The sequence below is a fragment of the Mustela putorius genome, unplaced genomic scaffold (assembly GCF_011764305.1).
Source record: "Mustela putorius furo isolate JIRA1106 unplaced genomic scaffold, ASM1176430v1.1 tig00000253_pilon_pilon_pilon, whole genome shotgun sequence".
In the NCBI taxonomy this organism is placed as follows: domain Eukaryota; kingdom Metazoa; phylum Chordata; class Mammalia; order Carnivora; family Mustelidae; genus Mustela; species Mustela putorius.
In genome coordinates, this window is record NW_025421329.1 from 4224257 (window position 1) to 4251157 (window position 26901).

At 46.3% G+C, this 26901-nt stretch overlaps 2 protein-coding genes across 2 annotated transcripts in view; one reads left to right on the forward strand and one right to left on the reverse strand.

The window, feature by feature from the left end:
• Window positions 1-9443, forward strand: part of PCSK2 (proprotein convertase subtilisin/kexin type 2) — a 272552-nt gene extending 263109 nt beyond the window's left edge. Inside the window, 1 exon segment of the mRNA NM_001386192.1 lies at window positions 6490-9443. Coding sequence (NP_001373121.1) covers window positions 6490-6976 — 487 coding nt within the window. The 3' untranslated portion in view covers window positions 6977-9443.
• Window positions 9444-17804: 8361 nt separating this feature from the next.
• The window catches only part of BFSP1 (beaded filament structural protein 1), a 41354-nt gene continuing 32257 nt past the window's right edge, over window positions 17805-26901 (reverse strand). The window contains exons 6-8 of the mRNA XM_004754220.3: window positions 22560-22780; window positions 19938-20023; window positions 17805-18930 (exon numbers count right to left, since the gene is read on the reverse strand). Coding sequence (XP_004754277.2) covers window positions 17975-18930; window positions 19938-20023; window positions 22560-22780 — 1263 coding nt within the window. The 3' untranslated portion in view covers window positions 17805-17974. The remainder of the gene's footprint in view (window positions 18931-19937; window positions 20024-22559; window positions 22781-26901) is intronic.

Here is a 26901-nt window from a genome sequence, read left to right on the forward strand (position 1 = left end):
TAGAAACTTTATCTAATATCAGCAGCCCAACTTTCAGTGGAAGGAAACTGGGAAGCCAGTTGAGCACAGACCAGAATTGGGACCCCCTGCCATCCCAGGGACAGGAACCTAGTGTGTCTTGTTCACTGCTGTGCCCTCAGTGCCTAGAATTGCCACCTGGAAGTCATATGGGAGATATTTTCTGAGTGAATGACTGTTTAGCCAACAGCACCTGGGTACAAGGAAGATGGCTAAGTGGTGGCAGTGAGAACCGGCAGATCAGCCAGGAGGATTAGGGACAGAGGCCAGCCTTGCTGGAAGGCCTCTGTGTCATCCTTGTCCACCCCATACCTGAATTGCGTTCTCAGACCCAAGTGAGTGAGCCCTAGGGCAGGTGGGTGTGTTGCAAAACTCAGAGGCTGGTAAGGTTGGTCCTTAGGGTGGCACCCAGGCTCTATGCAAAGAAGGACCTGGTCACTCTGAACCACACTCCTGCGGGACTGGGGTAGAGGCATCAGCAGCCATTTGCTGAGACGTGCAGGACTGCTCAGAGTCAGCCCCGAGTGGGGTGAGTGCCAACTGTCCAGTTTATAGGTTTCCTTGACATTCATCTTCCCAGAGAAGCAACCAATTTGAAAACCAATTTTCTAACGCGACTTTATCAGCCGAGTCGGTGAAGGGTGCTGAACGAAAATACAGAGGAAAAATACAACCTGCCGTGAGTGTCTACACAGAACCAGCCGGGTGCGGTGAGCAGAGCAAAGCCAGATCCGCTCACCGGCCAGGGGCAGCCACGTGCCCTCCCCCAACTCCCAACCCCTGGGATGCTGAAGCCTGGCGTGAGCTGTCTGGTACAGACCAACCCCATCCTCCCCTTCACTCTGTGCCGTTGAGGCTGTGGCAAACTGTGAATTTTAAGTGACTTTGGGAGTGGGTGTTAAAACCTGATAGGAATTCCAGTTGCAGCATGGTAGAGAGAGAAGTGGCTGTGCCCTGCGTCAAACCAGCTGTGGGACCAGGGACAGGGCCACGGCCAAGCCACGATTTATCCTGTGTCGGTTAATGTCCACCCGCCACTGTTACCTGGGAAAGAGAAAATATCGCAGAGCCCACCTGCTGAGTGTTCTTCTGTGATGGCCACAGAGCACAGATCTTAGACCCTCCAGGGTGGCCATTATTAGTACTATCATTATTAGTCTAATAAAGCAACTGCCGTGTCATAACTAATTATTTTTATCATACAGTTGAGGGTTGAGAACACAGAGAGCATTACACAGCTGTCCTCCTGGGAAGCAGGGCCCATTTCTAGACACGAGGCAATTAACCACTTATTTGCAACAATGTGCAATGAGTATAAAAGACAACCTCTGGTTCCCAAGTGTGTCTTTGATAGAACTTGAACACAAGGCCTCTGTACATATTCTCTAAAAGTTCGGAGAGTAACTCACACCTCTTGATGGGTTCCTCACTTTTTTGTAGCAAATGAGTTCTGGAATGTGGTCTGTGTCACTAAGGATCTAAGCAGAGTCTCATTTGGTTCCATAAACAACCATCTCCTATTTCAACCTTTTCTTTTTTTTTAAGATTTTTTATTTATTTATTTGACAGAGATCACAAATAGGCAGAGAGGCAGGCAGAGAGAGAGGGAGAAGAAGGTTCCCTGCTGAGCAGAGAGCCCAATGTGGGGCTTGATCCCAGGACCCCGAGGCTTTAACCCACTGAGCCACCCAGGTGTCCCTTTTTTTTTGAGAGAGAGAGTGCAAGAGAGAGCCCCCAAGTGCACTTCTGCACACACACCAGGGTGAGGGAGGAGGAGAGAGAGAGGGAGAGAGAGAATCTCAACCAGGCTCCATACCTCACATAGATTCCAACACGGGGCTCCATCTCATGACCCAGAGATCCTCACCTGAGCCAAAATAAAAAATCCAGTGCTTAACGGACTGAGCCACCCAGGGACTCCCTATTTCAACCTTACAAATTGACCTTCCTGAACAAAGAAGGATATGCTTTTCTTCTAAATAAGGATTACATTTCTTTTCTTCTTTTTTTTTTTAAAAGATTTTTATTTATTTATTTGACAGAGAGAGATCACAAGTAGGCAGAGAGGCAGGCAGAGAGAGAGAGAAGGAAGCAGGCTCCCTGATGAGCAGAGAGCCCGACGCGGGACTCGATCCCAGGACCCTGAGATCATGACCTGAGCCGAAGGCAGCTGGCTTAACCCACTGAGCCACCCAGGCGCCCCATTCCTTTTCTTCTTGTAAAAGCAAAATATGATCACCGTAGGAATATCAAAACATACAAGTGAACCAAAAACAAAATCAAAAACAAAACAAAAAACAAAAAGAGAGAGAGAGAAAGAAGGAGTAAGAAACACCTGGCAGATACGGTCCCTTCGCTCTCCCAGTTGCCTTGATGCCTGCTGAGAAGTCTCTCTGAGAGAGGAGCTTGCCTCCTCCTAGCTTGCCTCCTCTGGAATTCACTCAAGCCTTTTAATTTCATCTCAAAGTGCCTTAACATTCCAAGAACTCGTGCTCTCTCAGGGGCTTGCTCACCCCACATTCGGTGGGCAGTTTGCACGCAGGGCAATGATGGCAGAGTTTTGCCAGGGGGTGATACCTCCACAGCTCGAAACAAGCCAGACCCCCCCAGGGTGTTTGGAATGGCCTCCAACCCCTGCCCACACCCCAACCCCAAGGCTACGGGGACAGTTGATGAATTCTAACACAAAGTGGTGTGTTGGTGCCCACTCCAATCTGGCTTCTGCTTTCCAGGATAAGGACAAAATGCCTATCCTGTCTCAGCCTTCCTTCCTTCATCCCTCCCTCCAGACCTCTCACAAATGCATTCCCTCATCCCTTAGGCCAAACAACAGGCAGACTGGGCTCTAGTCTGCTCTTCTGCAGGGAAAGGGGCAGCCAAGAGTCAGTAGTCAAAGCTCAAAGCAGCTCTGGAGGGAATCTGGAAGAGAGACTGCGTCCACTGAAGCCCCCCAAAAGCTGTGTGTGTGTGTGTGTGTGTGTGTGTGTGTGTGTGTGTGTGAAGGTCGTCTCCGGTTTGGTCCAAAACAGATTTCTCTCCCTCTATCATAAGAGATCATCTCTGCCCTCATTCCTTTACAGGACCCCCCCCCCCCACACTCTGCATTGCACATGGGCTGTGGATCTCATTCCCAGCTACAGTAGCCGTCCCATCTCTGGTTCTTAGCCAATGGAAGAAATATTTCCAGTTTTCCCCCTGAGGGAAAAAAATGTCACTTTTCTGCCAGAGATTCCACAAACTGACTTGTAAAGGGACTGTTACTTGGTTAACGCCAGCGCATAAGTGCCCTGAATGCAAATAGGGATAAAAAAAAAAAAATGATTTTTTTTTTTTTTAGAATCCTACTTGTGTTTTGGATCCTTGTCATAATAGGGAGTATTGCATTTGACAATGACTAGCGATGCTCTGTAATACCTAAAGTGACTAGTACCTGAGTAAGAGTCTTTAGTTATTGGCTTATGAATTTGCTTCTTGAATTTCTCAAGGTGGCCTGGCCTGAAGAGTAGGAAAGGGGCTCAAACTCAGCACAGTGTCTCTTCCTGCTGTGGGCTCTGACATCGTCTGCTCTCCCTCCAGCTGTGCTCCTTGGAGAGTTCCAGATTCCCTGAGGCTCTATTCTAAAAAGAAAGCCTCCATTCTGGACTTGCCTGCCTGTTTGTGTAGAATCTCAACAATAGAACATGGCATTTCACTCATTCCTGAGGTCTGGATGTTCCAGAAGCTTCCAGCAAGGTTGCCAGAAAACCAGCAGTTTTCCTGGCTGCTTTTCCCAGAGCCTGTGAGCCATGACAAAAACGGAATGTGCTCACCACAAAACCCCAGGAAATTTTCTAATGGGTTGGGGTTGGTGGCGTCAGGTTCAGATTGAACATCTGCAAATAATTTAGATATGTGCTATCCAGTAGAGAAGCAACTAGCCACAGATGGCTATTTAATAAAATTAAATTTAAATTAATTACTAAAATTAAATGTAATTAAAAATTCAATTCCTCACACTCATGACGTTTCAAATGCCCCATAGCCACAGGTGGCCGGTGAGTACAATATTGGACAGTTCAGATATAGAACATTTCCCTCATTGCAGAAGTTCTATTGGCCAGCTCTGGTCCAGACATTTGTGAATATGCGATGTATTTGAGTGTGTATGTCTATTTTATCTTCAGAGCAATTCTTCAGTATAGGAAGTAATATCTCCATTGTATGGGTAAAGAAAATGAGCTCAGATGGTTCAAATGCTTTGCCCATAACTGGACCTTCATTCTGCCCAAATAGCTCTCTACCTATGGGCTAGAGCCCGAAAGATTGGTGGTCACGTATCAGTTCACCAGTTACATTTCTGACCCTGCTGAGAAGAAATGGAATCTTTTTTGAGAGATCTAGCTAGGATCTTTGCATACTCTGACTTCCAGAGCCGGCCTAATGCTCGCTCTCCACCAAACTGGATGATTTCCCCAGAGCATGGTACCGCACCTCCACCACCACCACCACTAGATCTCCATGGCCAATGGGTATTGCATGCATCAGTCGGCATCAGCATCCATGCAGAGGGCATATAATGGCAGCACTCCATGAAACTATTAAAGCATATATTTTGAAAGTTCCTCAGGAGAGTATTGACTTTCCCAGTGAGCCACCGGGTAAGTTTCAACGAGCCTTCCCCTCCCAGGTCTGTAGCTTTGCTTTCAAGGGCCATGCAGAACCAAAGCTGGGCTCTGAGCTGGGTGTGGGATCATCTTTTCATAAATGGGCTCCACAAGACGTGTTTTAAAATACCCACCATGTTACACTCCAAAATAAAATATCGTGTCAAGGAAGGATATTCACATAGTTTTTCCCTATGTGAATAGGGAAGGACCCCAGAGTACTAGGGGAGTACTAGGGGAGCTAGTACCATGATCCGGGCATTATGCTCCATGTTTCCACACGTGGTCTGATTTAATCTCACAAAACCCACCCACAATGACAGTGAGACTTCGAAGTATGCCAATAATTTGCCCAAGCTCTCCTGACCAGTAAGCATAGAAGAGAATTCTAACCCAAATGGATTTATTCCCAAAGTGTGGAGTCTTTCCATTACACATGCAGTTTAATGTGGTTTACTTTGTTATGTTTCTCACGCAAGAACCTTTAAGTATCTTGCCTTCAAGGGAGGCCATATCCAGGAAGGAGATCGGTTGTGTGGAAAGTCAGCTGAGGAATGCTTAGGCTGACCCTCCATGGGGCTCCAACTCTGTGACCAGAGAGGCTTCTAAATTCCCCTGATTTTTCAAGGGATACTCCTTCGCTAGGATTAATAACCCCATTTCAGCTTTTTCTGTGACAGTGATAACAATCACAATAGCAATAATTTTTTTTTTCTTTTTATTTGTTCATCTGACAGAGACCCAGCAAGAGAGCGAGCACAAGCCAGGGGAGAGGCAGAGGGAGAGGGAGAATCAGGCTTCCCGCTGAGCAGGGAGCCCGATGCAGGGCTTAATTCCAGAACCCTGGGATCATCACCTGAGCTGAAGGCAGATGCTTAGCCGATTGAGCCACCCAAGTGCTCCAGCAATAATTTTTATTTATCAAGATACTTAACACTTCAAAAGAAAGGCCTTATGAGGTCCTGTCTCAGCTCATAACTTTGGGACAACTTTGGGTTGTCCCAAAAGTAGACTCAGGGGGCACCTGGGTGGCTCAGTCGTTAAGCGTCTGCCTTCGGCTCAGGTCATGATCCCAGGTTCCTGGGATAGAGGCCCGCATCAGGTTCCCTGCTTGGCAGGATGCCTGCTTCTTCTTCTCCCTCTGCTGCTCCCCTCCTTGTGGTGCCTCTCTCGCTGTGTCTCTCTGTCAAATAAATAAATAAAATCTTTAAAAAAAAAAAAAGAAAGAAAAAAAGTAGAGGTGAGATTTAAGTGCTGACAATTTTTTGAGAGAAGCTCCCAGGAAATGCCAATGACAATTAGAGATGTGAGACAGGGAGGAGGAAAAGAGCCAGACAGGAGTGCATTGATAAGCAAGTTGTCACCATAGGCAACAGGGTGGACACTGAGGTGTCCCACTGAGGGATGGATGCCAGGGTATATTCCTCTGTCGCTTTCTATTCAAATCACTGGTAAGGGGTGGTCCCTGAGGGGTTCATTCCCTGACACTTTGGGGCTGCCCTGCACATTGGCTGAGCTAGCTCTCATGATGTGGGCTAGCCAATACCTGAGGCGCGAAGCGGTCAGAACACATGGGAGCCACAGCTGCAGATAAATTCAGAGAGGGCGTGGAGGGAGGAAGTGAGAAGGGCACAGGCAGCCTCTACTCCATTTCCCCTTCACACAGAAAGTATGGGTAAGGGCCATAGGTAAGGAGCTCAGGCTCACGCTGCTGGTCTGTCTGATTAGCTCCAAAGTCCCTACTCTTTCTGGCACCTGCAGCTACCTTCAAAACCCCAAGTATAGTGTGTCTACCCCTTACCATATCTCCTCATCCCTTTTCCCTCAGGAAAATACCATCCACTGGCAAGTTGGTGCTGAGCCTCACCACCGACGCCTGTGAGGGGAAAGAAAATTTCGTCCGCTACCTTGAGCACGTCCAAGCTGTCATCACAGTCAATGCCACCAGGAGAGGAGACCTGAACATCAACATGACTTCCCCGATGGGCACCAAGTCCATCTTGCTGAGCCGGCGCCCAAGGGATGACGACTCCAAGGTGGGCTTTGACAAGTGGCCTTTCATGACCACGCACACGTGGGGAGAGGACGCCCGAGGAACCTGGACCCTGGAGCTGGGGTTTGTCGGGAGCACGCCCCAGAAGGGGGTGCTGAAGGAGTGGACACTGATGCTGCATGGCACGCAGAGCGCCCCTTACATCGACCAGGTTGTGCGGGATTACCAGTCCAAGCTGGCCATGTCTAAGAAGGAGGAGTTGGAGGAGGAGCTGGACGAAGCTGTGGAGAGAAGCCTGAAAAGCATCCTTCATAAGAACTAGAGCCGCAGCCGGGCCTCGACTGCCTCCCTCCCTCCCCCATCTCTGCCTCTCTGTCCTCGGTCCACACTCTGTCAGGAACCTAGCAATTACTGTCACTCTCTCATAAGCAATTTCAATCTCTCGATCTGAAGCTTCACTCACTGTCAATGATTTTTTGTTGTCACAATGGACGCAATCTTTTTACTTCTGTGCCCCAAATACAGTGTTCCCACCAAAACCTCTGTCCTATTTGTGACTCTAAAGTTCTTTATTTGTGTCATTCGAATAGGCGATAGCCAGCAAACAAAACTGGGACAGCTTTCCCCTCCATTTTGTTCCTATCTGAGAAGAGAATGCATTTAAAAAGCCACATGCAGTGACTCCAAGAGCATTTATTCGTGGTCTCAGCTGAGGACCTGCTACATAAAAAGGGAAAGATAATAACAGAAGGTAAGCTCTGAATTTCTAAAGCACAAAAGATGCTATAGGTCCTTTGGGGGAAAATGTTTGGAACTTAGCAAGATTTTTCAGTGACGTAGATGAAGGTAGGGTGATGTACAATTCGCCATCCATGACAGCCCTAATCACTGGCTGGGGAAGAGAGGGTCAAAAAGCATGACGGCTGGAAATCGTTCCACCAACACCAACAGCATAACTTGTCCTACTCAGCCAGTGTGATCCATGTAAAACCTCAGTAGCGTGGCTGTCCTTTTCACCAGCTGCTCTTCTGTCACGTAGAATCTGCTAGAGAAGCCCAAATCATTCTGTGTGTATAGAATTCATCCCAGCCCCAATTTTCTGGGGTTCCTCACATAGCTATCCAAAAGAAAAAAAGGCAAGAGAAATCTGACAACGCGCCTAGAAAAGAATATCTCGGTGGCTTAGAACACAGGAACGTTCCTCTTCCTCAATCACTTTGGAGCTTTTGAATCTGATGTGAGTAGTGAGATGAGTATTTTGGGTGCACATACACTTGGGCTTTGATCTCTAAAACATATGGTTGTGGTTCTTTGATGTGTTGGGGAAATGGCCTCCATTCTGGAAGAGGTGTGTGAATGGTGAAGGGGATGTGTCTGAGGATGCAGACCGTCATTTGTGTGGAGCCTCTTCTGACAACGGGGGGACATGCTGACCCGTCCCCTAGCAACGGGGGGCTGAAGGAAGCAAGAGAAGACCTCCATAGGGAAAGCACACAGTTACCATCTCGACAACTGAGCAACCCCTGAAGATGTTTAACAGGCAACCCAAAGGTGACACACTCCTCCCCCTGCCGACCCCACAAGACACAGCACCATTTCATTACCAAATAGAAATGCTTTCTATTGCACCCGTCATCGCTTTGTTTTTTTCCCCAAGGATTGGCCCCTTTGTGGGTTTGATTTGATTCCGGAGAACTGATCGACCACTTCTGGCTGCATTTCTCCCTTCTTGTGGGAGCGTGTGGCTAAGCTCAGAGTTCCTTTCCTTAAAGCCAGCAACGCAAGGGCACTAAGTTCCATTCCTTGGAGGTGGCGACTTTAAGAAAAAACTCTGGAAAACCCATTTTCTTTCTTTTCTCTGCCCCCCATATTGGCATGTATGTCTGTCTTCTCGAACACCATATGACCTTCTCTCTATAATGCTTTAAAATGTAATAATATTTATGATTTTTAAAAGAAGTTTATTACCTGTTGCGAAGGTCTTTTTAAACCAGTTTAGATTTAAAGAAAAAATTAAGGGAAACCATCAAAAATTCATTTCATATTAACAGTCTGAAAATAAACCAAAGGACATTATGTGTGCATATGTGTATAAGTGCACACAGAAATATATATATATATATATGTAGACTGTATACATGTGTGTATGTATGTGTGTGTATATATACACTTGTATAAATGTAGATACACACATATGCCTAAAATGTGTGTATGTGTACTTATTGAAAAAACTGACACCATATTCATCTCTAAAAGAATATTCAGAGAATATCAAGATGATTCTGGCTGAAGAAAAAAGCCGGTGGAAATTCAGGTGAAATGTTCATTGATTCCCATTGCCTCACTTCTGTAATTTTGCAGCTTTCTGTATAAACATTAAATGTCTTATATAGCAGCAAAAATATAAAATAGTTGTCCATATTTTCACAGCTGTGGTATAATTTATGAAATTAGAGAGTAACTTAGCAGCTTCTTAATAGAAATGGCCAGTTTTGATATGAGGATACAATATATAAAATATATATATAGTGCTATATAAAAATATTTGGTCTCTATTTCGTTTTTTGCACCAGTATTAACGCAAAAATATGTCTGGCTAGTGAGGTTTTTATGATATCCCTGATCCTAATGCAAGAGACAGTTATTTATAATCATTTATTTTAAAAAATGAAAATAAATGAATTAATCGAGTTAACATTGTTACTCCCTGTGACAAAATTTTATAAGTAAATTTAAAAAGACATGTTGTAAATTAGGAAACTCAACAATAAAACATTACCTTCCAGAAACCATGTGGGATGTGATACATATTACTTAAAAACACTTTTATCCATTCCGAGAGCAGATAATAAAAAGTTGCCAAAGAGAGATCTAAAAAGCCTGCTTTCACAAATAAGCCTGAGAGATTTATAATTAGCAGATCAGTCACATACAAATTATGATCTACAGCAGCATTTTTCAAACTCTGGTTATATGCCGTTAATAAGTTGTAAAAAATTTTTTGGGAATCAAGACTAACGTTTTGGAATAGAATAAAACAGAATAAAATAGAAGCAAAACTGGAATAGAATATATCATGCATTTTAGTGAATATTGTTTCTTGAAATATTTGTTCTGTGTGTGTGTATAGAAAGCGAGAATGTGCGTGTGTGTGTGTGTGTGTGTGTGTGTATTGGCTCACAAAGTAAATATTTCTTACTGTGGGTCATGGTCAACAGTCTTTTAGAAAGACTCTTCTAGAATGTATTCATCAAGCTAGACTGAGTTATGCCGTAGTAACAAACAGCCCCCAAATTTTAGTGGCTTAACACTGCAAAGGTTTACTTATCATTCACATGAGTTCCTCTGAGGGTTCAGGAGACTCCCTGAGACCACAGACTCAGGGACTCAGGGTGCTTTAATCTTTGGTATTGTGGTTTGTAAAAACAACACGAGACTGCTAAGTGACCACACAGAAGAGAACCCACGGAGAACCCTCATCCTCTCTTTATGTTCAGCCTGAAGGAGATACACAGGCCATTTAAGCTACTCTGCATTGGCCAATACTGGTCAGTGACCCTGCCTAAATGCAAGGCAGCTGGGAAATGCAGGACATCTAATGGAAAACCTGATGAGCTTTGGAGAGAGCTTGACATTCTCTTAAAATATACTAAGTACTGACTCACATGGCCTCCTCTCTTCATCGACAGTAGCGTGAACAGTACTGTCACCCATATGACCACAAACTTTTCTAGCAATCTTAACAGTTATAAATAAAATACTAATGCATTGTATATATCATGCATGGTTCATTGAGAAAACAATGTTTAATTTTTTCCTAAGATATAAAACTTATCAAATCCAGTTAGTAAAATCTTAAGAGAGGCTATGACCAGAAACAGACATTGAAGGTGTAAGGTCCAAAGTCCGAGGTTGTGACCGAGACACTGCTTTTCTGTACTTAAGTTCAAAAATCGATTTCCAAAAGATAAGCTAAAACCGATCATTTTTCTAGTGTTATTAGTGTACTGTCATTATTAATTATCCCTTATAAGTTGACAAGAGTTGTTTCCATGTGATTAGTGCCTTTATTGTTTGGACTGAAAACCACATACTACAAATCCTGGGAAACATAGCTCAGCCTTTTAAGGGTTAGAGAGGGAAATGCTTAATTGGGGAACTGGCGCTCTCATAGCAAGAGCACGTTCTAGCATGCGAAGAGTTTATTTTGATAGAAATTTCTAAAAATCAAAATGCCAAGATTAAAGACAGTGGTTGTGAGAGAGAATAAAGGGTTCTAAAAACTCTGAGAGTCTGAAATAACATCAGCACAGAATGTGACCTGGACCAAGAAAGATGATTTGGCTGCAACCAGCTGGGTGGTTCTCTGTATCCAAAGAAGGAATGACTCAACAGAAAAGGTGGGGAGAGGGGCAAACATTCAGCATGTGGGAGCTTAAGAAAATGGAGAGTCAGGGGAACAAAAGTTGGCAGATGGGATCTGGAGCTGTTAAAGGTAGGGAACCACAATAGGCTTGGTACAAAGGGGAATTCCAGTCTCAGAAGAGCTGAAGTCTATTGAGGATAGAGCCCAATACATGGGAAGCCAACCTCAGTCAATACCACCCACCTGCCAACAGTCAGATTCCATGTCTACCCACAGCCTCCTGAGCCTTATTTGGCTTCCAAGGGACATTAACACCAGGAGAGGGGATAACCAGCATGAGGGACACCAGTACCTGGATCTCTAGGGGGAAAGAGATTACATTCCATTGCAAAGTAAGTAGTTCTTCAGTTTTTCCACTAGTCTCTTATGTATCTAGTTGCTAAGAGACCCTTTCCTTGGGTTCAAAAAACGTCAGTTGACTTTGCTTGTGAATCATAAGGGACTGCGGAATCAAAGTTTAACCTGAGGCAAGTTCACCAAGCCAGCCTGCCAGCTTCATTTTTCTCTTAGAAGAGTCTCACTGCTTTGAACCTGAGGATAGAATGAACTGAGGGTGAGAAATACACTTGGCCCAAAGGAATGAAGACTTTGTATTGCTAAATTCTGCATGTTCAGCACTACGTGGTTTGGGGTAGGGTGGGGGTGATTGGAAATCTTGGACCACGGAGTTTTAGATGCCTCAACAGCCAAATGATTCTCAGAATTCCTTTGGTTGGATGTTAACTGATCCTGATTTCCAACATGAGGCTTCCGACCAACCTGCCCTCGCCATCCCAAGTGTGGGTGACCCACCTCACAGTGCCCTTCAAAGATGTCCCTTTGCACCCAAGAGGATACCCCAACAGCTACTCCAAGCTGGACAGAAGGCAGGTGCTGCAACTTGTTTCTTTCTCTGGAGCTGCTGACTGGCCACAGGTGACAGATAAACTTGCTAGGAAGCTCCTGATCACAAGGATACAAGTTTGCAGGTGAAGGGGCAGGTGTGACTAGTGAGGGTACTAGCACTGCAGAGTTATTGACCAGGGATGTATCTCATGGTAGAACATACATCTCGGGGTGCCTGGGTGGCTCAGTGGGTTAAGCCTCTGCCTTCAGCTCAGGTCATGATCTCATGGTCCTGGGATTGAGCCTGCATCAAGCTCTCTACTCACCAGGGAGCCTGCTTACCTCTCTCTCCCTCTCTCTCTCTCTCTCTCTGCCTGCTGCTCTGCCTACTTGTGATCTCTGTCAGTCAAATAAATAAATAAAATATTTTTTAAAAAAGAATATACATCTCAACCCCAAAGCCCTGTTTGTTTGGATAAAATATAAGTCCATGTGGCTTTTTGTGGCATTTATTTGTTTTCATCCATCATGAGAAATTGAAGTCAAGCATTGGTACTAATCAGGGTACCTGAATGACTCCTTTATCATCAATGTGCCAAATGTCATGAGTTTTGAGGGAACTTCATTCACCAACACTCCAACTATGAACTTATGGTACAAAAATTGCAGGAAAACTAGATTATAATGGGTGCTTGGAGATATTTTCTTACAAGCTTTACGTTAAGGAGAGAACCAGGTGGAATGTTCCAACATGAAAGGGGAAAGAAGAAACAAGTAGAGAAGCCAGGTTAGACATGTCTTCTGATATGTAAATTCATTTTATGATAGACCCTGTTGGAGCATGCCCTATATGGGGGCTCAGCAAACTACAGTCCAGGAACCCAATCCAGCCTCTGCCCGTTCTTATAAACACACTTATATTGTAATAACAATCATGCATGTTGGCTTTTGCATTGTATTTTAGCATGTTTTCATGCTAAAGCAGAAGGATTGAGTAGTTATAACAGAGGCCGTACAGCCTATAATCTGGCCTTTGTAGAAAACGCTTGCCAATCTATCTCCTTGGCCTCTCCGGGAGGTCACCTGTAGACAGTTTCTGCACCTGCCAAGGATGATTTGCTGGGGGTGTTCTCAGACTGCAGAGACGCCCCAGACCTAATGGGCAACAGGCAGAAGTGTCAGGGAATCAAGGCCCCAGGGCTGGAGCCACCCTGACCTGAGCGAGAATGGGAGCTAGTGCATACATATCCCAGCTTCCTTGCCTCCTGTTGGGACAATCTGAAGATTTCCTACCTGGTCTCTTCCGGGGTCCCCAGTGGAATGGGACCCCAGGTTCCCAGAGCATGGCTGGTAGATTCATGCAGCCCGTGCCAGTGCCTCCCTTTCCTGCCTCAGACCCTCTTCTGTACCAGTCAAAAAACAGGAATCCGACCCGTGATGTTAGTAAGGAAGAGTGACATAAGCACCATAAAGTGAGTATGAAGAAATATTACCTACTTAATTAGAAAGGCAAAAGAGACCACTAAAGGACACGGACCAAGCGATCTAATACATGCAAGTCAAGGGCACACTGTGAAGGAGAAGGTGGCTCTCTGGGACCATGGTGGGATCCCTGAGAAGGGCACCACCCACCCAAGTCCCTCGCATGCCTAGAGCGGATGCTTGAGGGCAGGTGGACGGCCTGGAAGGCCCAAACTTTTGAACAGAAGTATCAACAGTTTGGTGAAGGCTTCTCTGGGGAGACTGTAATGAGTCTGGTTCTGGAAATTTTGGAAAAGTTGAAAACTGGGCCATGGCAGTGGCCATGGGAAGGAATGGCTGCTGCCCGGGGTATGAGGACAAACAAGGAGCAGGTCCCTTCCCCCACCTCCAGCCTTGCCCTCTTCCACTCCCAGGGAGACACTGGCAAAGCAGGGACACGGTCACAGGGTGCAGCCCGGCACCAGAGTGTGGGGAGGCAGGCTTATAGCTAAAAGATGGGTGCTTCCTAATAGCCCTATATGTTCCTGTGATCACAGCTCTAGAAAACCCCCTGCACCCAGGACCCTGCCTAGGGGCTGCTTCAGGATCTCTAGGGTTGGATCTCTGAAACCAACTCTGCCTAATGGAAACAAATAAGCAATGTGTGCAAAGCATGCAGAGTAGCTCTCAGAACTCAAGGGAAGTCTGAAGAACCAGCCTCAAGGAGCCTAGAGGAAGAGTAGAGATAGGAGCAACCCTAGGAAGAGAGAGACAGAGGGAATGAGTGATGGGGACATCAGACCCCCCCCCCTCCATCACCAGCCAGCTCCAGCATTTATTTCCAGCCTCGGTTTTATTGGGCTCAGATTTCCAATTCCAACCGTGGGTTTTGTTTGAGACACTTGCCCACCCCACAGCCAGAGGCAGACAGGATGTCTTGACAGTGTGATCAAGGTTGTATCTAGTGTAGGAGAAGCAGCCCCTTGGTCCAAAGTCAGGACTGCCACCTGAGGACTTGGGGCTGTTGCTGGGCACATGCCAACCAGGCAGCAGTCTTAGGTTGGGTCCTCCCAGATGCTGAGTCTGAAACAAGGTCAAGTCATTTACTGGAAAAGAGCATCTATATATAGGGAACAGGAAAGTAAGGGATGGAAGGAGACTGATTTGGGGCATATGGGTGAGTGGGTTTCTTTGGGGGTCTCTAGGGCTCACTGGGGAGAGTATAGAACACATGAGAGTTATTCCAATGGAGGGGAGAGGGAACTGGGGTATTTATACACCAGATCCTGTCTCTCCTGGTTGAGGGCTGCTCCTGGGAGCACCAACGCCGCAGTGCTCCCAACATGCCAGGTGTGTAGACTGAGCACATTCCAATGACCACAGCAGCCCCTGACACAGACTCACATGCACTTGGCATGAGAAGCCTGGGGAAATAGAAATGAACCAGATCAACAAGGATCAGGGGATCTGGGGAATTAGCACCCAGGGCAGCTCACATGACAGCAGTTACTAGTCACTGACTGAAATGCTTGGTGAATGGGAGGAGGGGCAGCTTGGATTCAGTTTCCTTAGGGGGTAGATAGCTTCAGGAGACTCTCAGTCCCGGACTTGAGGCTGAGTCAGGGAGAAGGCAGAGTCTCTCTGGTGCAACAGTTCAGACCAGCCTCCTGCAGCACTGGTACTTAGGAACCTCGGGGCTTGTCAAATCTCTGGTGTTCTCTCATCATCGATGCTACAGGGAGGCCTGCACTAAGCCCCCACGTTCACGACAAGAAATACCTTTCATCAGATTTAAGTGCTTGTTTCCAGAGACCTCAGGGAGAGGGCAAAGCTAGAAAATGACCCCATTCTGCAGCTCCCTGGGGAAAACAGAACCAAGCATGGAAAGTGGAGAGAAGCAGGTAAAGAAAGAGCAACCAGGATTCTGGGGGACAGGGGACAACTAGCCCAACTAGACCCCAAAGTGTCCATTGCAGGCAGCCCCACATTTCCCAGGGTAAGCCTGGTTCAAGGGTGAAATGAGGCTGCCGAGAAATGGGTGTTTTCTTGGTTCCTGCCTCCCTCCTTGACCTCACCTCCTCCATTGTCCCTCTACAGTCCCTTTGATTTCTCCTCCTTGAACAGGTTAAGTTCATTCCTGCCCCAGAGCCTTTGCACTTGCAGTTCCTCTGCCTAAGATGCTCTTCCCTTGACTCTGCACATGACTGGCCCACCTTGTCATTCAGATCACATGTCACCTCATCCATGGGGTCTTTGCTTGACCACCCAATCCAAAGTGGACCCCTGGTCACTCTTGCATGTCACCCTGTTGTTCCCTTCCTAGTCTCATCTCCCCAATGTTCTTTTATTTAGTTATCTATTTGTGCATTGCCTTCCTCTCCATGCCAAAATGTCCTGTCTGTGAGAGCAGAACCACATCTGATTTTCTCTGCTGTGTCCCCAGTGCCCAGAACCCTGCAGGGCACAGAGCAGGTTCCCCAATCCATTTTTGATGATAGATTAAATATAATATAAAAATAAACTTTCTTTTCAAAAAGATGTTCCTGCCTTCTAAAATATGAACTGAACATACAGTCCACACATAGTCTTATGTGGTTGTCATGTTGAATATAATATACTCCCTGATCCAAATTCCTAGTACATTCTGGGCTCCAGCTAATGGTTTCCATCATTCTCTTTAGCTTTTAAATTATAAATATTTCAGAAGTGTGTAATGGAGTGGGTCCTCCATTCTGCTTTTGGAAAGAACAACAAAAGCATATTTCTTTCTTGAATTCAAAACCTCAAATGAATTCAGAACAAGATTTTTTTAACGCTCTAAATAGATAGGAAAGGTAACCATTTAGTATTCTTCCTATTATTCATAACAAAGAAGTAATAGAACGTAATTTACGACTCCATCAATTTTCTCGAAAAATGTATCAGCCGTCCTGCCAGATACTTTTGTTTAGGTATATACAATAATCCATATATTTAAGCACATTTACCAGTGCCCTTATGAGCCTCTAAACAGGGAAGGAGGAATTTCTCAACTGGTGTAAGTAAAAAAAAAAAAAAAAAAATGCAGAAAGTTAGTAGAAAAACAGATACCTAGAGGCAAAATAGAAGTTTCTGTAAAGATTGTAGTTTGAGGGCACCTGGGTGGCTCAGTCAGTTAGGTGTCTGCCTCCAGGTCAGGTCACGATCCCAGGGTCCTGGGATGGAGCCCCACATTCGGCTCCCTGCTCAGTAGGGAGTCTGCCCCTCCCTCTCCTTCTGCCCCTCTCCCAGCTTATGCTCTCTCTTGCTCTAGCTCACTCTCAAATAAATAAATAAAATCTTAAAAAAAAAAAAAGAAAAGAAAAGATTATAGTTTGAAGTAATTTGTTTCCTAGGAAGTGACACAGTAAGTACCAGAATGCACACGTGTATGAGTCCGTGTGCACATGTGTGCAAGAGAGTGTGCAAACACACATATATCACGGTGTACTGCATTACAGTCACCGAGATCATTATAAACCTGAGAAATCTCCCCTTATCAGCACAGCACGCTGTCTGGCACACAGCATATGCTCCATAAATGGTGGACTGGAGGAATCAATTTAGTAACTCCCCGACAAGGAATGTGTCAATGACATTTGATTCTGCTTTTTGGAACCTGACCCAGGATCGCAATTTCTGAGTGAGAACATTTTCACTGACTCTGACACCGGGACACTGGGGACATAAGCTGGGGCAGCTGGCACGGGTGCCCCACTTCACTTTGGTTCTCATGGCCCCTTACCATTGCCGAGTATCTCCACACCTGAGGTCCGAACACCTGCAACCCTACTTCTGCACCTGTGGGTTTTCTCGGCGCCTCCCCACCCCCTGCACAAGCTAGCGCCCTGCAAGCAGCCCTCCGCACTGGCTGACAGGAGTTTATGGCTGGTGAGCCCCGCTCCCTCACCAGCTCTGAAGCGTGTGTTCTACTCCGTCTCCCAGCATCCCTCGGGGCGACTGAGCTCCACGTGCCCACAACATTAACTGATACAGGAGCGCACACGTCTTACTGGCTGCCTTGCCGCCCCCGTCTTCCTCTTGCACTCCCTTCCTGGTCCTTCCTGGGATCACATCCCAAAGAAATCCGTTCAAACCCTTGCTTCAGGATCAGCTTGTCGGTGAACCCGAACGAAGACAGATACCTTTCACCCTGTACCGCTGACAAAACACTCCTACACCTGAGCACGTTTGTGCTTGAAATGCAACAGAAAACCACCAGCTGCTTCAATGAGCATGCTTCTGTGTGAAGTCCAGACACTTCCGGACTCTCTAATGAGTCTCTCAATGACCCATGGTGAAGAGCACATCTCTTTCCATAAAGGAGCAGAGTTTGACGGCCCCTTGAACGTGGCACCCTGCCCTGAACACGGCTGACCCACCTACTCTCCCAAGGCTCCTGTTAATTAGACAAAGGGTGTGCGAGCAAAGAAAACTTTTTAATTAAGGCTTCATTGGCAATGTCAGACGGGCCAACTATGGTCTAAACCAAACAAGGAACCCTCACTCTTTTATCACGTGTCCTAAAATAACAAAGCACTTCCCCTACAGTGGCCGCAAAGACATTGTCTCCCATCGAGTCCAGGCGTTTTAAGAGCTCTTCTCTCCCGATTTCTTCTTGTTTGCCTTTGTCTTCCCAATCATGGTCTCCACAATGACAGCTGTTTCCTCATAGGTCTGAATGCTCTCGGTTGAAAACTTCTCGATGGACTCCATCACTTCCACCTTCTCATATGCCAACGTCCTGGGGGGACTTCTCTCCTGTGGGCTGCTGCTCCTGGCCCCATGCTCCTCAGATCCACCCTGAGCCACCCCAGGCCTCTGAGACTGGGGTGGAGACGGTCCCTCCGGACCAGGTGTGACCACGGGACAGGGCCTCTTGGACACCTCATCCTCCTTTTGGTCCTCCTGTTTCTCCCCAGGCCCTTTCAGTCCTTCAGCATTAATCTCATTCTCCTTGCTGGCTGCATGCTGGTTAGGTGGCTGTCCGTCTTCCTTCCCCTGAAGATCCCCCTGTCCGTTCTCCAGCGGGGGCCCGGGCTGCTCAGGAGATGGCTCCACAGGGCTGCCGTGATGCAGAGAGTCATCCTCGATGGAAATGATCACTCCACCTCTGGCTGGGATAGAGGACGAGCAGAACCCAGGGTCCACATAACTGGCATCCCCAGAGACCAGCACATACCGCCCTTTGGTGTAGAGGTCAGCTGGGGGCTCGGGGTCTTGGGGGCTTTTCACTTTCTCCTTGACCTTCTTGAATAGTTTCCCAAAGGCTTTGCTTATCTGCCCTCCATCCGGTACGTCCTCTGGACACGCTTCTGGGGCTGGGGGACTGGTTTCATCACCTTGTGATTCAAGTGTACCTTCGCCGCCTTCTTTAGGAACGACCTGCTCCAGCTTTGTGTCTTCTGGACCCTGCAAGGGTAGGTCTTCCAGACTTTCGTCAGCTTTGTCTTTAGCTATGATCTCCTTTTTCCTTGGAATGTTCTTGGGGAGACCTTTTTGTCTTGGTTTTGCTGTTGTTATATCCTGCACAGCCCTAGTGAGATCTAAAAAAAGGGGAGAGTTTAAACTAAAGTCAAGTTTATCGATGAAAGAGGAAGAAAACGTATTTGTTGAAAAACAGGCTGTCAATAAATAAATTATTAATATTTAAATTAAAAAATTAAAATTAAATAAATAAAAGAAAAATAGGCTGTCTTGGAGACGAATGCCTAGCACTGGGGTAGACTTTGCAATACGCAGGGCAAGCTGTTTGGGTCTGACCCATAGCACCCATACCCACATTAAGGTCCCACCTCTACAACGAGCTGTGTGACTTTGGACAGGTCGCTTGACCCCTCTGGGCTTGCAGACGAGAGAGAAGGTGCTGCCTGTTCTGACACTCACAGTTTCCATCACACTGAGTACAACTTACTGGAACATTCTATGGCAATAACACTGGGTGTCCATACCCCAGCCCCTGCTGAGCTCATGATTAATACCAGTTAATGGAACTCATTCTACAGAGTCATCCTCGCCTTGGACTTTTCTAAAGGAGAGACAGCAGATCTGCCTGGGTCTCCCATGTGTTCTGAATGTCTTCGGGTACCGGAATCATATTGATTTCCTTTGCTCCATATGTACTGCAAGCTAAATAAATACAAATACCCCTCAAGTGGCATCCCCTTCCTCCTGGGCAAAAAGAGCAGGCAATTATTAAATTCAGAAATAAAAGGAATCTTGAGCCACCTAGACAGCTCGGTTGGTTAAGCAACCAGCTCTTGATTTTGGCTCAGGCCATGATCTCAGGGTCCTGAGATTGAGCTCCACATCAGGCTTAGCACTCAGCATAAAGTCTGCTTGAAGATTCTCTCTCCCTCTGTTCCCTCCCCTTTTCTCTCCCTAAAATTAATAAATAAAATCTTTAAAAAAAAAACAACATAGAGAGAACATTTAATTTCCAGATGGATCAGAAGAAAGCATGAATGCCAAGTTCAGGAAGAAAGACATTTGACTTTTTTTTCTTGCTCTTCTATGATGGAAAACAGCAGAAGCCAGGGTTGAGGACCATTACCTTTCCCACCAACCCGAGAGCTGAGAGAGGTTCCATGGCTTGGGGTGAACAGCGTGACGGGAGTTTCAATGAAGGCAGAGCTCAGCCTGGAGAAAGAACCAAAAAAAAAGGATGGTCACCAGCTTTAATTCATCAAACTACATAGTCGGTCAGGGCAAGGAGTGACTCTCTGATATGAGCAAAAATGAGGAAAGCTTTCTCTAGATCAGACTATTAATGAACCACATATGTACTTACACACTAGATGAGCATGGGAAGGATTTCTTTGAGCTGAAGTCATAAACTATGAAACACACATATAGGAGAATTGTAAAATGGGAATTGCTTATAATCTAAAAAGGTCATTTCTCTGTTCAAAAGAGTTTTTGTTTTGTTTTGTTTTTTAATAGAACAGTAGCCAGGCCAGGGTGAAGTATTTAGGGCAATCGAGATATGATAACTCCAACTCTTTTTTTTAAAAAAAAATCATATGCATTATATAAATAGAGAAAAATTGATAAAGCAATGGAGATAACATTTAAACAAGTGGTGAGTCTGTGAAAACAGTGTTCAGGCGTTCTGTGTTCTATGCTTGCAACATTTCCATCAACTTGAAATTAGAACGAAATTAGAACTCTGTGAACAAACTAACAAAAGGGCTATCTGATGAACTTTCTGTAAAGCCTTGCCTCCAAAACAAAAATTTTCAGTCACTTGTGCTAGTTCAATATTTATTTTCACGTGTGCATAATGCACTCACTATAACATAAATATAATTTAGGACTGTGCAATAATCCATGGATGATAACTGCAGAAAGAAAAAGAAAATCTTGCTTTCTCTGCTCAACATCTGAGCACTGGCAGTCAAGATAGAGCATCCAGAGTGAAGAAAAGAACTGCTCCTCGTGGAGTAATACTGGGTGCTTCTTTTTAAATTCAATCTAGTCCCCCCAAATCAGCAAGACTGAATCAAAGAATCCATACTTAATAGAGAGTGAGAGTCCTTCTACGAAGTAACTTCTGTGAGTCCTCAAACTGATCTCTGAACAGTATCTACAGATACAGACATGGACACAGACACATATAGATGATGTAGGTGTAGACCAACATAATACAGATGCAGACGGAGATAGAAACGCACATGTACCTGACACAAGTGTGCATGACAATGACATCGGCGCAGGTATAAGGGTGCCCATACCTGAAGATGATGTAGATCTAGATGACGTAGATGCAGATGAAGAATAGGGGTAGGTATCGGCGACAAAGATGTAGACGGCATTAGATGTAGGTGTACGTGGTATAGAAGTAGATGATGTAGATGTAGTTGTAGATGATGTAGATAATGCAGAGATAGGTGTGGATGAGGTAGGCGTAGAAGGTGTAGATATAGATGGTGTAGATGCAGATCATGTAGATGTAGGTGTGGGTGGGATAGACGTAGGTAAGGTAGGGATGGGTGTAGGGATGGGTGTATGTGTAGATGTTATACGTGTAGACACAGATGATGTTGGCATAGGTGTAGATGCTAAAGAGGTAGTTGATGTAGATAATGTAGCTTTCAGTGTAGATGTACGTGTTCCCATGGATGATACGGATGTAGATGCAGATGTAAGTGCAGGCGTCAGTATATACAGACGTGTAGAGCGATGATGAAGACTGTAGGTGTAGGTGATAGAGACATGGAGAGAGAGATTGAGAGAGGGCTAGGGTATTCAGGATAGGGACAGGAAATAGAGGTAGGGGACAGCGAATAGAGATAGGGATGGGGTAGGGTGAGGGATAGGGATTAGAGATGGGGATAGGGATAAGGAATGGGGACAGGGACAGGGGATAGGGATAGAGATGCTTTCCCTGCTCTCCTAAAGTTGATGGAGCTCAAGTCACAGCTCCATGATGAACAAGACCACCCAGTGCATCGACAGTCACACTACTGACCCAACCAGCTGATGAAAACCATAGTGGGGCGCCTGGGTGGCTTAGTGGGTTAAAGCCTCTGCCTTCAGCTCAGCTCATGATCCCAGAGTCCTGGGATCAAGCCCCAAATCGGGCTCTCTGCTCGGCAGGGATCCTGCTTCCCCCTCTCTCTCTGCCTGCCTCTCTGCTTACTTGTGATCTCTGTCTGTCAGATAAATAAATAAAATCTTTAAAAAAAAAAAAAGAAAGGAAGGAAGGAAGGAAGGAAGGAAGGAAGGAAGGAAGGAAGAAAGAAAACAACAATAGTAGCAGCAGTAACACCACCACCACCTCCAAGCTCTTGCTGAGTGGGGCACTGTGCTACGCACCCCACCTGCCTCATCTCATTGAGTACTCCTTGTCATCCTACTGGCTAACATGTCTACATTCCCAGAGGCTTGAGGAGCCAAAAGCAAGCTTCTCTGTGAGGTCTTTTGCGACCACCCTACTAAAAATTTCAAACACCCACACCATTGCCCTCTGGCCAGGCCCTCTCTCGGGTCACCAGGTACTCCATGGTGCTTGTCTTCTGTTCCAGAGTCATCCATCAGCTGCCTCCCCAACTAGGATTTTAGCTCCACAAGGCCATGGAGCCTGACCCGTACCCATCACCTGGCACACGGGAAGCAAGTGGCTGGAACAGGGAGAGGGATGCAGTCTCAGAGCGGGGCCCATCTGTGACCTCACCTGTTGCCTTCATTCTCAATGATCCGGTGGTACCGCTCCAGCTCGTTCTTCAGCGTCTGCTGGGCGACCACCAGCTGCCGGCAGTCGTAGGAAGACCTCTCCAGGCTCCTCTCGGCCTCCTCAATCTCCTTCCGCAGGGTTTCAATCTGTTCATTATAGAGCTGAATCTCATCATCGTAACACTCGTGGGCATCTTTAATAGCTTGTTCCAGGGCCGCAGTCTGTGGGCAAAGACATAGTCATGAGGAAAGCCCTCCTGCCTCTCCTAAAGACACAGGCTTGGCAGGAAGAACCCAGCCTCAGGTACCCCATTTTGTTTGCTTTGCTCCTTTGTTCCTCCTCCAGTTTCACTGTCAGCAATGAATCACTTTGGAATCCTGGAGCCAGAAAGGAACCTGAATGCTAGCCCTGTCTGAAATCTGCCCTTAACGGAGCCCTCACCAAAGACAGGCAGGCTAAGGATGGCAATCCTAGGAAAAAAAAAAAGAAAACTGCTGTCCCTGGAATCAGATGTACAATTTGGATAAACTGTATTATTCATATTCTGAGTTAGCATAAATCTGCCAAAAAAACAGAAGCACACATACTGAATAGATAAGATGCTATTTTTGCTAAAATAAGGAAGAAGGGGTGTTCTTTGTCCTTATTTAATCACTATGACACTTTACTTTTGTCCTGATTTCTAGTTAGTAGAGTTATATGTGTGGGCAGCTGAAGTGTACAGAGTTACACTATTAACACACTGACACAGGGCAAGTCAAAAATAAGGTAAGAAAATAGAAATATGATAAATGTGGACTTATATTCACTTTAAGAGCTTCTAACAAGAGTCATGGGTGTACTCATTTACAAGCTTAGAATTTGTGTAGTCATGACGCTTTTGCAATCTCATTTTCCGAGTAGAAAAGAATTCACCATGCATTATCAGTCCTCAAAACAAAATGAAACACACCAAAAAACCACTTCTACCTAGAACGGTGCACCCCAAAATTAAAGGAGTCATGGGGGCTGGACAGGTATCGGAGTTCAACTTCCTATACGTCTGCTAAAGGCATTTCCTGCACGCAGCTGAATGTGCATATTGAACAGTCTAGAGGATGAGAATTCCTACGACACCTGATTGCCTTGAACAGTGAAGTTTCCTAACTGGTGACACTTGAAAACTTAGCTTACAGTGGTTTCTGGAAATGTGTCTGTTGTATCAGCAAGGAAGGAAGGAAGGAAGGAAGGACAGCGGGGCAGAAGGAAGAAAGGAGAGCAGGAGGGCGGGGAAGGAGGTGGGAAGGAAGGAAGGAAGGGGAAAGAAGGGGTACGCCTACTCCACACTTCGGGAAGTCATCTGCCAGCCCGTGTCATCCCCTTGTCTGATGTCTGTGCCGTCTCACTCACTGAGGGGTCCCAGCAGTAGTGTGACCCCACTCTCCTGACCAGAGCTACAGAACCGGGGCTGGGTCAGACACAGACCCGCCTATCACATGCTTCCTCTCTGGGGAATTTGGAAAAGGACCTCAGAAATAGCAGTGAGCTGGTGGCAGGTTCACAGAACCCTGGGGCTGCCATCCTGGAGTGGCCATCTTTCGCAACGTGCATGAAGAAGTTAAGAAAAGCAGTTCTTCAGACAGGCAAAGAAAGGAAGCCAAAGGGCAAAGACAAACAGAGATGAGAGAGTTTGTGGGAGAGAAGGGAGACAGACGGTGAGCAGCTACCCCAGATCTAAGTTCCTGGTTCCTGCCCGGAACCCTGCTCTCAAATTTCATAAACTGTATTTTATATCCTGCTTCTCTGGGGGGGACAAGGAATAGAGTGGAGAAACCTGGCAGACACCACCTTAACCAAGTGACCCCAGTTACATGCCCACAAGATGTTCCCCTGATGAGAAGCGCCGAGAAGGACACTCACTTCTATGGGTTCCAGCCAGGAACGCACAGCCACAGCCTAATCCTGAAAAAAATATCTGGGAGCCCAAAAGGAGGGTCATTCCACAAAATAACTGGCCATCAGGTCATAAAAGACAAAGAAAGGCAGGAGCTATATCCCAAATTGGGGTAGACTAAGGAGTCACAACACATAAATGCGAGCAGTATCCACAGAAAAAAAATGTCGATGGGGTAATTGGTGAAATTGTTGCCAAGTCTATTACAAGGATGGTATCATCGCTAATTTCCTGGTTTCAGGTTATTAATTAAGGAGCTACCATTTGGGGAATCTGGGTGAAGATATGTGGGCAACCCATGGGCTATCTTTGCAGCTTTTGAGAAGTCTAAAATTTTTTTCAAAATAAAATTAAAGCGTTCTGTTTCCTGCTTAAGCTTGCTTGATTGGGTTTCTGTTCCTCCGAATAAATGAGCATATTAAATTCACAGTTACCTGTCATGTCAAATACCAAGGTCTCCCACTAATTCCCGGTCCGGCTACGTGTTCCGACTTCATTTATAGTGTTCACACACTATAGGGAACGCTTCCTAGAAATAAGCACTTTAAAAGACCCCTTCAAGGCTAGAGGCTCAGAGACAAGAAGCCATCCAGGAATGGAAGAAACCCAAGGTCACACATTCCTTTTCTACAGTGCAGCCCTGAGAACAAACCTGGGGGACCCTGGCTGCCCTGGGGGCCCTGCTGCACAGGCCAGACCGCCCAGGGTCCCCCGGGGCAGCAGGGAGGGCTGCCTTTGATCAAAGCTTACCTTTCTCCAGGGACAGGAAAGAGCCTGTGCCTGCAGCACACAGACTTTAAAAGTATGCATTTTCCACAAACAAATATCAAGGGGGGGGAAAAAAGAGACACAGAATGGATCAGAGAGACTTAAAAGACACAGAAACCAGTTACAACCTGTGGACCTTATTTGCATCCCAATCCAAACAAAGGCTAAAGAATGAAACTGTGGGAAAGAATCTCCACTGGCTGATTCTGTATAATCTGGAAAAGATCAAACCAAACAGATGGAGACCAATTCAGTGGTTGCCTGGGAGTTTGGGGAGAGGTGGGGGACGAGGCTGGCCAGGACGGCAGCCCCTGGGAGAGGGGACTATCCTGTATTTTGATTGTGGGGATGGGTAGAGCTCTGCGTGCCTTTGTCGAACAGATAGAACATGTACGGAAAAGGGTGACAAGGGCTGTTTGCAGACAGCACTTCAGTTAGTGATGAGTTGATCGGAGATCAGATCCCTGATTTAGTGATGCTAAAGAATTATCGTTAATTATTACAGGTGGGTTCACGGACTCATATTCTATAGAAGGAGCTCTCATCTGTTCAAACACAGCTGGATCAGACGATTGGGTGTCGGATTGTTTCAGAATTACCTGGGGGTGTGTAGGGGTGTAGGCGATATAAGAGGGACCATGTGTTTCAGGGCATGGGGACCAGGGGCTCATGAGACTGTTCTCTCACTTGTATATACTTTTGAAGCATTCCAGAATAGAGCAAAAACAAGAAAAGAGGGACCATGTGTTTCAGGGCATGGGGACCAGGGGCTCATGAGACTGTTCTCTCACTTGTATATACTTTTGAAGCATTCCAGAATAGAGCAAAAACAAGAAAAGATTATGTGTACAGCGAGTCTATGGCCCACTTTGGGTCTGGGTTCCCCAGCCCCAGGTGGGAATAATGGTTTGTGCAGGCACGTTCTCACCCGCAGCAACTCCCCTGCTGCAGGACCGCCTCCCGGGGGACGGGGCGATTATGACTTCTGCTTTACAGAACAGACCCTTAGGCAAGGTGACCTGCCAATCAATACAGGATTCAGAGCCACCTTGGCAGGGTCTGAGACGCTTCCTGAAACTATGGACCCTCCTGGTCAGCCACCTCCCAGCTGCAGGAGAACAGGACACACACGCACATACACAAAACACACACGTTCTCTCCCCCGCACCCTCCGCCTTTGGAAGACCCCCCCCCCCCCTGCCAACTTCCACAGAGCAACAGGCAAGCATCACCAGCATGTTCTCACTGGAGACCTAAGGGACTCGGAGTAACCCCCCACGCAGACTTCTTCCTCCCTGGCCACATCCACCATCCACTTGACAAACTTTTAAAGGTAAGTAGGATAGCAACACATTGTCATAAACTGGGAAATTAGAAACTAGAAACTTCTAACCTTCAAGGGCAAGTGTGATTGTTTTCTATAACTCACGAGCAAACCCGGTTTGCTGGTGGGAGTGGCTGGGTGGTTGGCTGGTGACTGTCCTCTGGTGGAATCTGCGGAGGAACACCTGACCTAGGACAAGGCGCTAGGGACAACTGAAAGGTGTCTTCCAATCTCTGACGGGCAGTGGTGCTCTGCCTGAGTCTGCTTGTGTCCACCAAGAATCCACAGTCTCCAGCGAAGGGCTGACTGAGTTTATA